General features: G+C 44.6%; 1 protein-coding gene across 1 annotated transcript in view; it reads left to right on the top strand.

The window, feature by feature from the left end:
* The first annotated feature begins 1812 nt into the window (after window positions 1-1812).
* LOC144825010 (uncharacterized) overlaps window positions 1813-15822 on the top strand; it is a 351957-nt gene continuing 337947 nt past the window's right edge. Inside the window, exon 1 of the mRNA XM_078683922.1 lies at window positions 1813-1992. Within this exon, the coding sequence (XP_078540048.1) occupies window positions 1951-1992 (42 nt within the window). The 5' untranslated portion in view covers window positions 1813-1950. The remainder of the gene's footprint in view (window positions 1993-15822) is intronic.

The following is a 15822-nucleotide window of genomic DNA, read 5'->3' as shown; positions in this document are numbered from 1 at the left end:
TCTATTAAGGTGTTTATTGTTGTTATTGCGCGATGGGACCCAGGGGGACCTTGGCACGAGCCGGTGTCCCCCTGGGATGATTCGCGCGGTGGAACAGTCCACCTAGCGCGATAGGTCATGGTTGGGAAAGGGGGCGGGATTAGGGGAGGTTATTTGGGGAGGTACTTGGGCAGGAACGCCTCACTCTGATGAGATTCGTCGGACCAGCGTTTTTGTTTGTCCCACCCACCCACCCTTTTGGAGTTACTTTATTTATTTTGTTTTTTATCAAAAATAAAAAAAATCACGACACGTTAGGACAGGTAACAGTTTTATCCTTTCGCTGTCTTTCTAGGTTTTAGGCGCTTGTTGGGGGGTCTGGATAGTCTAGAGCGGGCTTATTCTTTCCCTCTGGGGTGGGGGAGGGTAGACGGAAAGAAGGTTATGAAAATATAAAGAGGAGAGAAAGAAAATGTTGGGATTGTACAGTATGTGGGTGTTATTGATAAGTATTGTTGGGAATGTTTTGAATATATTTATGATGAAAAAACGTTTGAAAATTTGTTAATGTGTTTCTTTCTCTCGTAACAAGTTTTTGCTTTAAGAAAAGGATTATCTGTTTGCCTGTCTTAATAAAGTGACCTTTTTGGTAAGTCTATTAAGGTGTGGATTGTTGTTATTGCGTGATGCCTTCACAGCAATATTATTCGAAAAGACATTAGAATTTCACTTGAAAGAGAAGGCCTGAAAATGGATCATTACTTGGAGCAAGAAGTGGGTATGGAGGCCATCTACTTACAGCAGGAGCGTCGTTCCCTTACGGGAAGCTTTGTACCAATACAAGTGAGGTTGAGGTAATGAAGGACACGTTTTTAGTGAAATTACAGAATCTACAGATAAACAGACATCTGCTGCTACCCTTTTCAAAAATATCTTCTGGTTTGTGTCCAAATATGGATTACCACAAAATGAAAAGGAAGTGATAGACCTGTATACAAATTCACCAGGTGGTGACGGTGTTGAGACACGGTTATACATAGGACTTTTAATAACATATTTCATAATAATTTAGAAGGCATAAAGAAGACCATTTTGCTGCCTCATTTTTACAATTATGGAGTAGCTGATTATTTGTCATGTGTGTCCTCCCAGGAGTAAGGCATTTGCTCTTGTTTACTAGGAGTGAGCAAATTATCTGTCCTCCTAGATCACAGAGCCAGCAGTGTGGCAGAGAAGGCTAACGGAGTAGCGTGCTTCGCCGGAAAAGCGCTTCGACGCCTTGTCTGGGTGGTAAGCGCTATATAATTACAATACAATACTAATGATACAACGCCGCTTCTGTCGAAATTAAGACACAGCGCCTATTGATCTTTCTCTCCATGGTTCAGACGGCATGGCTCATAGGAGGCGATATTTTAAATTAGTTTTGGAGCACTGTAGTTGCATATTTATTTTTCTTTGCCCCAGGACCAACTTTCATTTATTTCAGACAGTCTGTCACCTTTCAGGGCTGCTTTGAGACGCTTCAGCCATGTAATATTGCTGAAGTTAACTTGTGTACCATTCGTTGGAGAGTTCTCTTTATCCACACCGTCCTTAGCCCTTCCATCACTGATTTGCTTGGGCACATTTTCTTTGTTGTTCTGTCCGAACTACACCAAAACGATGTGTTTCTGCACCGAGCCCGTTACTGAGGGAACACAAATGAAGTGCTCTGATCGCTGACTGAGCCTGCGCAGGGAGGCAGTGTCTCAATAAACGTTGACAGATGTTTAAGTCTCCCAACACGCCTGTGCAGATTGTCAGTTTCCGTGTCTCACGCTTTTAGCTTTCGCGCATGCTCTTTGAATTCCTGAGCTTGTATACGGAGGTAGTTTACTGTCAATGCCCCAGTGCTAATTAACAATCCCGAATATTAAGGAAGAGCCGTTTCGGTCTTTCCGGTCACTTAGGAAGGAGCTTTGTGTAGCAATGGCATCTAAAAAAGAAATGTACGGGCCGGACTCAGGCGAGGTAAGTAGTGTTGCAAGCCTACTTAACTGGTCTCCGGTAAACCATCATTCCGCGGAACAAACCGCAGTCTTGCTTCTGCTGTTTGTAAAGAAAAATGCACATCCCATGCTGCGCCCCTTTTTTGTGTCCCCTTTTCAAGGATGAGGGCTAAGCGTTCGTGGTGTTGAACTCGGCAAGTTGCTTCCTTTGATCTTACTACAGATTTCCAACTAATCTGCATATAGCTCTACTTTGGAGAGGCGCTACTGGTTACGGGTTTTCTCCTCGTGCTCCCTTGGGGTCGTAAGATTTTCATTTGAAAGTTTAGTTATATTTACATATATCAATCATGTCATATCAAGGTCGTTAACTATAATTGAAAGCATTACTTTTTTATTTTGTAGTCATTGTAGTGATTTCAAAGTTGACCTTTGTTGTTAGAGGAAACAAAGATGTAATTGCAGCGCCTTACCTTCCAAAGTTAAACTTCTCATAAACCCTTGGTCCTCGTCTTTGTGCCACTCGGAGGATGATGAAGGTTCAGATGATAATTCTAAGTTGAACATATAAATTAAAACGTAGCTCTGGTCACCATGCTCTTTTCTATTTAGGCACCATTTCATATTGCTTTAAAATGCAGGGGCTTGATTTTGACAGTATATGGGTTATTAACATGGATTGCTAAAGGTTGTATTGCTGGCTTTTCTTTTTTACAATGGAAAACTTTAGTGGGATTGTGAGCATGAAGATGTGTGTCAACCTATGGTTGTGTTACGGAAAGGTATTTTAATTTGTTGGCTGTCCCAGCTGCGAGGCCTAAGGACATATTAAAAGTAGGGTCTGAAGTCCATTTTATCCTCCTCCAAGACTGGCACATATTGAATGGGCACAGAGCCGTGACTTCTCTGCATTGCCACTATATACTGATTCCACAGCACCAACACTTCTTTTTAGGTCGAGGTACTATCCGGTTCGTGAGAACTGGAAGTAACGAGATCTTATGTTTCTTAGAGGGGCTCTTTATCCCGCCTCTAATTTTGGCTCTCTCCCATTGGCTGGCTTCCTAAATGGAGGCCAGCCATTGGAGGAGAGAGCCGTCACTCGAAATAGGCTCCGTCCTTTTCGGATTTGGAGGTGTGTTCGGTGTTCTTCTTTCCACTTTTTGACCACGCCCTTTTTAGAAGAGCACGAACACGCCCCCAAATCCAAAAATGTTTCGAGCTTTGCAGCTGCCATTTTGCTGATCGTCAAAGACGAGATAGGTCGCCTGCTCGTGTCAAGCCTCGCGCCGCAGCTAACGCGGCGTCCATGGCGTGCGGAGAATCCGTGAGTGAGAGGATCCTGCGGGACGTGCATGGGCTGTACACAGAGCCCGAGAGCGGTGAGAGCAGAATTTGAGCTTAGGGACACGTACTCTATGACGGGGACACCTCTTCCTCTCGTGTCATCTAATGTTTACAGCATTGTAATTGTATCTGTACAGCGCTTACTGGACTAAATAATCGTCTGGAACTGTGCGCAAACATGTCGAATGCCTAAAAGTAATTCAATTGTGTGCTTTTTATTCAGCTTCAGAGGTTGGCAGAACGTGGTATTCTGCGCATGCGCAAAACTCGTTGCTGGTTAAGGTTTTGCTCAGCGCTGGCGTGGTTGTTATTCTGGTATTTGTCCCGGTGTTTACAATGTCGGGCCATGTCAAGCCTCGCGCCGCAGCTAACGCGGCGTCCATGGAGTGCGGAGAATCCGTGAGTGAGAGGATCCTGCGGGACGTGCATGGGCTGTACACAGAGCCCCTAGAGCGGTGAGAGCAGAATTGGAGCTTAGGGACACGTACTCTATGACTGGGACACCTCATCCTCTCGTGTCATCGAATGTTTACAGCATTGTAATTGTATCTGTACAGCGCTTACTGAACTAAATGATCGTCTGGAACTGTGCGCAAACATGTCGAATGCCTAAAAGTAATTCAATTGTGTGCTTTTTATTCTGAATCTGTAGATTTTTGTGTTAGAGGGGGGAGGGGGTGGAAGTACAGTTAAGTTGCCGCCTTACCCCGAGAATAATTCTCACGAGTCGTTCATGCATCGAGTGCTTTTTAATTGGAATCTGGGGATTCTGGGGATGGGGGGTGGGCAAGTGGAGATGCATTACCCCGAGAAATGTTCACACGAGCCATGCATGTATTCGGGTTCTGGAAAAGCCTGGAACAGATACTCCAGTAGCAGTTATGATAAAACCTCTTTATTCTCTTTTAACAGATAGCCATTCCCTTCCTTAAAACCCATGTAGGAATAGTTTAAACAGTGGGCTAAATTATGCAGCAGGGTTGAGTGAATTATGCAGCAAGAAAAGGCACTATATACTGATTCCACAGCACCAAAACTTCTTTTTAGGTCGAGGTACTATCCGGTTCGTCAGAACCGGAAGTAGCGAGATCTTATGTTTCTTAGAGGGGCTCTTTATCCCGCCTCAAATTTTGGCTCTCTCCCATTGGCTGGCTTCCTAAATGGAGGCCAGCCATTGGAGGAGAGAGCCGTCACTCGAAATAGGCTCCGTCCTTTTCGGATTTGGAGGTGTGTTCGGTGTTCTTCTTTCCACTTTTTGGCCACGCCCTTTTTAGAAGAGCACGAACACGCCCCCAAATCCAAAAATGTTTCGAGCTTTGCAGCTGCCATTTTGCTGATCGTCAAAGACGAGATAGGTCGCCTGCTCGTGTCAAGCCTCGCGCCGCAGCTAACGCGGCGTCCATGGCGTGCGGAGAATCCGTGAGTGAGAGGATCCTGCGGGACCTGCATGGGCTGTACACAGAGCCCGAGAGCGGTGAGAGCAGAATTTGAGCTTAGGGACACGTACTCTATGACGGGGACACCTCTTCCTCTCGTGTCATCTAATGTTTACAGCATTGTAATTGTATCTGTACAGCGCTTACTGGACTAAATAATCGTCTGGAACTGTGCGCAAACATGTCGAATGCCTAAAAGTAATTCAATTGTGTGCTTTTTATTCAGCTTCAGAGGTTGGCAGAACGTGGTATTCTGCGCATGCGCAAAACTCGTTGCTGGTTAAGGTTTTGCTCAGCGCTGGCGTGGTTGTTATTCTGGTATTTGTCCCGGTGTTTACAATGTCGGGCCATGTCAAGCCTCGCGCCGCAGCTAACGCGGCGTCCATGGAGTGCGGAGAATCCGTGAGTGAGAGGATCCTGCGGGACGTGCATGGGCTGTACACAGAGCCCCTAGAGCGGTGAGAGCAGAATTGGAGCTTAGGGACACGTACTCTATGACGGGGACACCTCATCCTCTCGTGTCATCGAATGTTTACAGCATTGTAATTGTATCTGTACAGCGCTTACTGAACTAAATGATCGTCTGGAACTGTGCGCAAACATGTCGAATGCCTAAAAGTAATTCAATTGTGTGCTTTTTATTCTGAATCTGTAGATTTTTGTGTTAGAGGGGGGAGGGGGTGGAAGTACAGTTAAGTTGCCGCCTTACCCCGAGAATAATTCTCACGAGTCGTTCATGCATCGAGTGCTTTTTAATTGGAATCTGGGGATTCTGGGGATGGGGGGTGGGTAAGTGGAGATGCATTACCCCGAGAAATGTTCACACGAGCCATGCATGTATTCGGGTTCTGGAAAAGCCTGGAACGGATACTCCAGTAGCAGTTATGATAAAACCTCTTTATTCTCTTTTAACAGATAGCCATTCCCTTCCTTAAAACCCATGTAGGAATAGTTTAAACAGTGGGCTAAATTATGCAGCAGGGTTGAGTGAATTATGCAGCAAGAAAAGGCACATTAACACCCAAATATAGGAATACGCAACAGAAAGTTAACTTTGCAAAGGGCATTCCACTGTGCAGCAACACTGGTTTCTGCATTATTAGTAACTTTTGAACAGTTTGAGCTAGAGACTATTGTTGTGAAAATCTGAAGATAATGCAGCTGATTATTAAATCTGTGGCAAATCTATAATCCTGTGCAAACCTCTCTGGCCTCACAATATCATAATTCCCCTGGCCCTGCTTATATGGCTTAGATTCACGTTGTATTTGTTGCTTTAAATTTGTATTTGAAAGGGGGGGGCGGGGAGCACGTGTTCAACTCACTGAGCCATCCTGCCGTTCAGGATGAAAGCATTTCCCCGGAGTGTAGTGAAATGATGGAGATGCAATCTGGGAAGATAACTAACCTGTTGTTTACTAGGCGCTTTATGCTGCCGCTGCACTTCTGGCACAGGCAGGTAGGATCACAGTGTCATAGAAGAGGAGGGGAGGGAGACAGAAAGGCAGACACAAAACAACAATCTGCGTCAGCGACAGGCACGTACAGTCATAAAAGAGACAGAAAGCTTGAACATCAGACACACTACAACAGTCAGAGGCAGGAAACATCAGGCAGTCATGGGACACGCAGGCTGACAAAACAACAATCTGACTCAGTGAGACTCTGACAGGGTCACACAGTCAGAGAAAAGACAGGAAGATAGAAGGGCAGACTCACAGCAACAGTCAGAGGCAGGAAACATCAGGCAGTCATGGGACACGCAGGCTGACAAAACAACAATCTGACTCAGTGAGACTCTGACAGGGTCACACAGTCAGAGAAAAGACAGGAAGATGGAAGGGCAGACTCACAGCAACAGTCAGAGGTAGGCAACATCAGACAGTCGTGGACACACTGACCACACAAGAACAACGTGACTTCGTGACACAGGCAGGCAGGGTCACAATGTCATAGAAGAGGCAGGAAGAAAGTTACGGGTTCACATCTCCTCAAAATCAGTTCAGCCATCTATGCTTACAGGGGTCAGTACATGGAGCGCCATTATAGCTACTAAGCTTAACTAACATCAGATATTTAATATGCAGGAAAATGCTCCAAAGTGTTCTATTAAAAAAGGCACTACAGTTACTGTTTTTATTCCTCTCAGATCCCACTTCACCCACAACCTATTAGTAATTCAGTGCTTAATTTGTAAATAAAAAAGTGCCGAGTCCAAGGCATTGCTTACCAGGCCACTGCAGGGGACGCCTTTCCTTTCCGTTGTGCCATATAAGTGTGTTTGTGTGCCTGAATCTTGTTTTGTAGGTGGCTCTATGTGTGGGTGGCTCTGTCTCTGTGAGGGTGGCTCTGTGTAGGTGGCTCTATGTGAATGACTGTGGGTGGCTCTGTATGTGGGTGTGGGTGGCTTTCTGTGTGTGGCTCTGTGTGGGTGTAAATGCAATAGGTCATGCATTTGCGAGCGATTAAGCTATTGGCATTGTAAATGACAATGCTATTTATTTATGATTTAAAAAAAAAAGTCATGAGCAATACCAATAGCTCTACCTTTAATAATGCAGAGACCATTGCATTGTAAATGCTTGTTTGTATTCTTCAGTGCGAGAGCAGATCTGTTTTACTTTGAATGAGATAGATATGATAGTTCTCAGCAGAGAGACTAGAGCAGAGGTCTTCAAACTTTTTTGCTCTGAGCCCCCCTTAAGCAAAATGTTTTGAGGTCGGGCCCCCCTCCAAAACTTTATGTATTGATTGGGGGAGCGGGAGGGACATGGCTATGTTCAGGGACAGGCACCCTCCTCCCCGCAAAAAATCAATCACAGAGCTAAATAAACCATATTTACAATACTTGTGCCTCAGTAGGTAAACCAATGGCACTCCTAGGTACCATTCAGAAAAAAATTCAAATACTCAGATCTAATTAGCCACCACATGCAATTAATGCTGTCCACAATGAGTCACTAATATGTCCACCATATGTGTTTTTGAGAACATTTATCAATTTCCTTAGTGCACAATAACAGACACATGAAACACTCGATTCACTGAACATAGTAAAAAATGAGCTAAGTGTCCCCACTGAAACAGAACCACAAGGAAAAAAAAACAACATCTTTTGACGTCTGCAACTTTAAGAAGCAAACTAACAACATGGGTACATTGAAACTAACATTAAGGCCAGTAGACTGCTAAAGATGACTTCTTGTAGTTGTGCCATTTGAGAAACACACATGCGCAGGAGTATGCTGCATGGAAATCTATCTGCATTTTCCCCACATTCGCTCATTTATTTCCCTGTTGCTCTCAGAGTGTACATCTGACATACCAACTGACCGTCCACCATTTTTGATTTCCATAACCTCTTGCAATTTTCTATTTGAATTTTCCATCCATAGCTTGTTCAGTTCATCTTACTATTCTATCTCACGCCTCATCTTTTTCCACCTAAACCTCTGTCCACTTTCCTCCTCTTCCTGTCTTCATAGCTCTACACCCCACAACTCCTTAACGCCCCAACGAATTCTAGTAATATAGAATCACGTGCACTTTGTTCCTTAAACAATCACTCCACTACAGACCCATAAAGTAAATAACAAACAATACAATTTATGACGCCAATAGCTTTAACGTTTTCAAATGCCAGACCTTTACTGTGAAAACACAAAACACTTACTTACATCGCTTCTCGTGTGTATGAATTGCGAACACCTGACAGAAACTCCCAGGCAGCAGCACCCGCTTGCATGTGGCTCCTCTCTGTATACAAATGACACCAGTGATAATCCCCATTTGAGCTGTTTTGCTGTTTGAGTGGTACCTGAACCCTGTATCGAGGGGGTTTCTGTCTATCACATTTCTGTATTCATAGCTTGACTGACATAGCTCAACATTCTGTCCCAACAGCTTGCAAGACGGTCACTTCTATATGGTCCTCAACTGAAAATACCATGCATACAATGGTATGCATTACGGTGTTAACAGGGCAGAGGCCTTTGACTGAACCACTGCACACCAGGGGCGGCGCTAGGCATGGGCAGTGTGGGCTGCTGCCCAGGGCCCCGTAGTCAGCCCTCCAACTTGGGGCCTTGAACCAATGAGACACAGCCAGATCATGGCATTAAAGATGCGACCTTGCAAGTGCGCCGCCGCCACCTTAGGGAGCCCCCTCCCCTGGGCTCATTGCTTTGGTGTAGGGAAGCCAACCTGAAGGGGGGTAAAGGGTGGGGGGTAGTACCAGTTGCAGGAAAACACATTACTCATTTTTGTCCGGCAATTAGGTCTCCACCCCCACCCATGCAGAGGCACAGTGCGATGGCTATTGTCCCTCTGTTTAGCTCCCTGGCAGTCTGCGCAGATAAGCATCCCTCACACCTCCAGCCCTTTATGAGCTGTTAGGAGGCACTTAAGGATAGGGATGGGCTGCATCTTCAGAAGCAGGGGCATCTATTGAGATGCAGGCAGCCCTGAATGTGTCACGTCTATGAAAATTAGAGGGGCCTAACAAATTCCCTTTCTGCCCAGGGCCCCCGAGAATCCTAGAACCAGCCCTGCTGCACACGCCCGTGATAAAATCTCTGCGCCTTAGAGCCTTCGGGGATTACTTAATAAGTTACACGCGCTGCGTGCACTGTGCCTCGCGCACACCAGATTTCTTTAGGCAACCTCCTTGACCCTGCCAGCACATTTACTCACCCCTGCCCTCACTGTACTCTGGAGTAAATTAAGACAGCCTGGAAATGCGGCAATTAAAGATCGCCACAGATCCAGGCCATCTTCATTTACATGTATCTGCAGAGGTATTCGCGCCCCCCTGGGAACCCCTCCACGCCCCCCCAGGGGGGCGCGCCCCACAGTTTGAAGACCTCTGGGCTAGAGCAGTGGTTTCCAAACTTTTTACTCCTGAGGACCCCCATTGAGTCACTACTGGAAGCCGGGCCCCCCCCAAGGAATTTGTACGATTTTAATGTCAAACATTAAAACTGTAATTTGAAAAAAAATAAACACACGCGTGCATATCAAACAAGAACTAGACTTGAATTACTAAAGATTTTAGTATTTTTATATTAAGAAATATTTGCAAAAATTGAAAAATCCTAATGAGAAGGTTAGTGCTGCATCTCGCGACTAACTTTTCATTGTTTGGTTTTATTTTGCTGCCCGAGGCTTCTCCTCCTGCCAAGGCTGGACTGGAAACCCAATGCAGCCCTGGCAAATGTTGTCAGACCAGTCCCTGTACAGTGCACACCAAGTGCAGCGAGTGAGCCTGACTACTACAAAGGGGGCTTTGGGGGGCTCTCCCCCTAGACATTTTGGGGAAATGGTGCATTTTAGATCACACACATAAAGAGACAATGAATCATACGTCTGTAGGTCAGTGAATAAAAAATGTTACATAAGGCAAAGGGGACTACAAGGTGTAGAATTCACATGTATTCCATACTGGTAGGCGTTTTTTAAGAGTGCTTGGTCTGGAGAAGCACAAACTCAGGATTCATAACATAGGGGTTAGCATTGACTTTAATAATATGGATTTATTTCTACCCAAACAAACCTTTTTAGTAGCATCGGAATAATGAAAGACTGAGAAAAAGAATAAATAACTAGCTTGTACCATGCAGTTTGCATGCAGCTCTTCGATGGCAGTTTATAGCTCACTGTGCTAGATTCCGATTGGATCTTGTGAACTGCACATTAACAAAATAATCTCTGTGGCAAAAGCAGGAACCCACTGAGTTATGCACAAAACGAAATACTGTTTTCTTTAATGCATGGTAGACATTCTTGGCAGCAGGCATATTAACCATCTGCACTTCCTTAGATGAGTCAAAGCTGCCACTGGACAAAACCCCGTTTCTCTACAGCATGTACATTAATCACCGGAGTTATCTTGACACTTTTATTGCTGCCCAAAAACTGCTGATTATACAAGGAACTTTGCAGTGCTTTTAAAACTGCTGCCTGCGGACCCCCTGGGAATGTGTCACGGACCCCGGTTTGGGAATCACTGGGCTAGAGGATTAGAGGGGCATTCATTTCATGTCTTAGCATCGCTGTCATGTTTTAGATTGGGGTAACATGGACACGGCTTAGTAAGGTTTTTGAATTTTAAGTGGGAGTCAATGAGCACTTGCAGAAAGGTTGGCAAGCATTGACGGGGCAGTACCTGCACTTCACAGCACCTCTGCTATATCTTCAATGCAACAATGACAGCTCTCCCCTGAGTCCACGGGGCAGTTTCTGAATGCCTAAGCAGAACTGCTATCCTTTTAGTGAGCTGTTATCAACACCCCTTCGCGGTGGTGCTCTAATTCCAACGGGCTTTTATTGACACTTTCTAAAAGGGGTGTACTATTCATGGAATTGGACAATGTCAAACTTCTCAGTGGGGATGAGACATTTCGAAACAGTACCATAACTGCACAAGCAGGATGGTTATTCATTTAGTTCTGAAGTACTGCAACTTCTGAGCAGGGATGTTATACCTGAAAAGTGTAACATTGATTACTGCTCACAGATTCAGCAAAGAAGTTACTATTTTAATCAACATTTTTTGTGGCCTCCTCGTCTACACTTTTAAGCAAGTTTCAAAGTTAATTGTATGGTTTACACAAGACATATTCAGTGCAAGTTTTTCTAACACAACGTACAGTTCCAGCACAGATATCAGCAGTCTAAACCTCTCCTGCATTGTATATTTTTGCAGTATGTGCATAGCTTTTCTCATTGGTGATGAAAGTGCTTCTGGCTCCTCCCACCTGGAATTAAACAGAGAGCGTGTAACACTAAAGAATGGGGGACAGGGAGCAGTTCAGAAAAAAAGGCTAGGTCCAGTACCAGTGCTCCCAAGAACTAATATGTAATCACTGACAAAGAGCCCTCTCGCGGGGCCGGTGGGGGACAGCAGCTCCACCCCCACGAGGAGCAATGCCTGATGATGAAGTATACAAAAGGGGGTGGTGATGGACGGAGCATCTGAACCAATCAAACATTCACACCCAGTCAAAAGATCTGGGTTTAATCCATCACCGTTCTTTAGCCCACTCTGCCACCCCAGTTCAGACATGGCTATATGCAAATCAGTCTGACCCTGTGCCTCATGGGAACAGTCTAGCCCGAACTGCCAAGCCATGCCTTCCCTGGACCGGAAACAAGCTTCCGAGGACCGATTTCTGGCATTGCAGCCTTCTTCAGCCCGGCTTGCTTGAATCCAGTGGCAAAGTGAGCAAGGGACTCACGTCTGAGCATACCCTGCCACACTTATGGCGGCCAAAAGCGGTACAAAAGAGACTTATTTCTTTCCCTCTATCTCTTCAGCCAACATAACCAAATTGGTTATGGATATTAGTTTTAGAAACAGTTACCACAGAGTGATTACATTAAACAGAGAGCATCATAAAAGAATAACTTCATGACATGCACAAGTAATTAATCCAGTGCTGTACTTGCTCTTCCACTTTTAGTTAAACCTTAATATTGGTATAACTGCAAGTAGCAAAATACACCAGAATGCGTCGACAAAACTAAGGTTATAAACTCACTAGAACAAATATCAACATTTAAACAAAGAATACATTAGAAAATAATTTTATTTTCAATACTTACCATTCAAACTTTGGCAGAGCTTGAATATGCACAATATTCTTTTGGCATATTTATAGCTACTCACAGTAGGTATATTTGGAAAGAATAAAATATAAAGTTAACTCAGTTATTAGGTTTAATTTGGTCTCTCTGAAAAAAGGTACCAGTTGACAAGCCCACTTGAGTGATGTGGAGATTTTCTGTTTTCATAAGGAAAATGTCCACATGTCAGTGACAATAACACATACATTAATTAAAGTGAAGCGAAACAGCTGCTGGCACATCCCCACATTCTCAAACACTGCTCCCACATGCACCACAACAAAAACATCAACACAATAAATATTTAACTGCCTGAAAAGCAAGGCCAACGTTTTCGTATGTGCTCCTTGTAGGAAGCTGAGTTTCTGTTGCAGTAACTCCCCCCACTTTTTACCAGACTACTGATGCACTTTAACTTGATGTGCCCTGGGTCCCTGCCAATCAGGTTCACAGGGCCTGTGTTCTTTCCCAAAACTGTTATTTGTATCCCCAATTGGCACGTCTCTGGCCACATGTTAGTCCCTTGTAAAAGGTACCATGGGTTCCAAGGGCACTGTGGCCAGGGAAGTCCTCTAAGGGCTGCAGCACTTATTGTGCCTCCTTTTTGAGGCCCTGTACCTTTATATATATATATACACACACACACACACACTGCCATTACAGGCTGCGTGGTTTGGTGCAGAACAAAGTGAAAAGTCGACATGGCACACTGTGTGCCATGCCTACAACCCACTGTCCTGGCATAGGTCAGCCACCCCTCTAGCTGGGTGCACTATACCAGTGATGAGGTAACAGGTGCATGAGCCGTGTACCCCTACAGTGTCTAGACCAATTTTGATAGAAAAAACAACAACAATCGCACTCTGCAAGGTTAAATGAATGTGTAAATAAGTAATTCATTCAAGAATGCAGATGGGTGTCGCCTTCTGATCCATAGGCGCAAATCTATAACCTGAAAATATTCCTTTCCTAGAATAGAAAAACGCCCCTACCGTTCACTCCACAATGTTTATGAATCTTTCTTTCCAATCATACGAGTTAATCCATGTATGTATCCAATATTCTTTTAATTCATATAACGTTCCATACTCGTAAATAGTGTTCAGATGTCACTCTATTCCAAGATGTTTAACAATTATCCATAGCCATACAGTCAGTCCATTCATTGAGGCCAATGCATTTCGAGACTAGCCCTTCATCAGGGGAAAGTTCCTAAAATGTAAACAGCCAAACACGAGTCACAGTACTAACATACAGGCAATACTAAACGGTCTCCAAAATCAAATTCTTCTCAAATATAATCAATAATAACCACCATTGTCCTCCAAAAAGATGAAATATGACCAGTTTGACAAACCCTTTCCAGCTAAAACGACCGAGTGGCTTAAAAAAATATAGGTAGTGCCATTAATAACTGTGATTTCCACACAACGTGCATGCACAACTCTACCAGAACCATGCTGTCAAGTGTGCTAGAAATCTCAAATCAAATTGTCTACAATGTAAACGTGCTAGGTGAAAAAACTTCCATGTGTAAAGTAAGTCCGAAATTGAACATACGTGTTTTGGAAAAAATCAGTCCTGAGCAAACCTTAGATCGTTCTCAAGCAGGTTAAATAGTGAATAATGAATGTCACCATTATCGCGAAAATAAAAACCAAAAGATGTGCAAACATGCAGTTCCATCAAATAAGAAATATTTTTCTCATACCAGTGAGCTTCAACCTGTCTGCATTGAGACGTCGATTCCAGGCTGCAAATGGAGTCAGTGTCGGAAGTTGTCAGGTCCCAGATTCTTCACAGAGGCAGAACTGATGCTGGCTCCCAATGCCCTGTCCCCAGTGACGCCGCTTTACGAGCAACGGCACCAGAGACGGGGAAGGGGAAGTGGACAGAAAAGAGAGACACTCCAACGACAACTGGCACCCACTTGACCTTCTATATTCTATTGGTGGTCAGGACAGCTCATGGGTTCCTAATGCACAGAGGAAAGAGAGAAAGACAATGCAGAAACTCCAACTACACTTCCAGGACATATAGTACTCAAATCCAGTTTATCCTACCAGTTGTCTTTAGAGCCTTGCCCCTTTCTGTATGTGGTTGCGAGTGGTTACCATGAAGGAGTGAACAACACTGAAAAAAGGAGGACACCCCGTTAGGAACTGAATTAGAGGAAATGCTCCTTAATCTTCAACCCAGTATTCCCTTGCCTACCTTCTTCTATGGTAACGTTGCTGCCAAATGGGAGTCTGCTCTCAAGTATGTGAAGTTGGTCATGCAGTTCATGAAGACAGTCTTGAACTCTTGGAAGATGCGCACAAAAGGGAACCAGGAAGGTGAAAGGGGGGGGGGGAGAGATAGGGGCAGCGCAATAGGGGAGCTCTGAGGAAAACTAGAAGGTCTTCCAGACAATTGGAAAAGTCTTACTTGGTCCTTCAGGGGATGCCGACTTGCCGTCCTCCGCCGTCCGTAGACTTGTCCTCGCTGCGGGGTTGGAACTGCAAGTTGAGAATATTTTTCCTCAGGAAGAATTCAGAAGACTTTCTCACAAGAACTCCTCAGACTCTTGCTAGAATAACTGTCAAAGTGCAACCTGCTCTCGACGGACTTCTCTTCTCTAACGCGTCGAAAGACGAGAACTGTTCACAGTCTTGGTTCTCTCAGCTAACCCAACTTCGACTCTGGACTAAGATATTTAGGAACAGGACTATGAATTATTCACACAGAAACACTAACTCGAAACTCCTGTGAGCGCCTTGGATTGCGGCCACTCACGGTAAAGTCTATTTTGAAGTGCGCAGTTCTCAGCACTCTCGCTCTTCAAGATAGCGGGAGACTAGAACGTCGCCGAAATGTCACCACGGCAATAGCGGCGACCATCTTGAATTCCCTAACTAATTCACATCTACCCAGAAGTTCACCATTCTAGGTTTCACCACAACCCTGAATGACTTCTTGGGGCGGAAATGTCCTGTGTAGTATATAGAGCTGACTGAATGATTCCTGACAGTACCCCCTCTCAATGACCGAGACAGCGGTCCTGGCTTGGACGGGAACTGAGAATGAAAGCGTTTGACTGACTGAGAAGCATGAACATCTTCAGCTTTTTCCCAGGAGCGATCTTCCGGACCATATCCTTTCCAATCTATCAGATAGAACAACTTATTGGAACGGATCTTGGAGTCCAGAATACCTTTGACCTCATATTCAGAATGTCCCTGAACAAGAAGTGGAGGAGGAGGCTTCTCTATCCTAACCTGAGGGGAAGTCTTCTTCAACAATGACACATGGAAGACGGGGTGAATCTTCATGGTTGGAGGAAGTTTTAATTTCACCGTGACTGGACCCAGAACCTCTGCATATAAATATGGACCCACAAACCGAGGCTGAAACTTCCTATTCCCTTTGAGATGTAAATGCTTAGTGGACAACCACACCCTATCACC

Source organism: Lissotriton helveticus, chromosome 3_1 (assembly GCF_964261635.1).
Source record: "Lissotriton helveticus chromosome 3_1, aLisHel1.1, whole genome shotgun sequence".
In the NCBI taxonomy this organism is placed as follows: Eukaryota; Metazoa; Chordata; class Amphibia; order Caudata; family Salamandridae; genus Lissotriton; species Lissotriton helveticus.
Note: the sequence above shows the minus strand (reverse complement) of the source record. Positions and strands in the feature narration are given on the sequence as shown.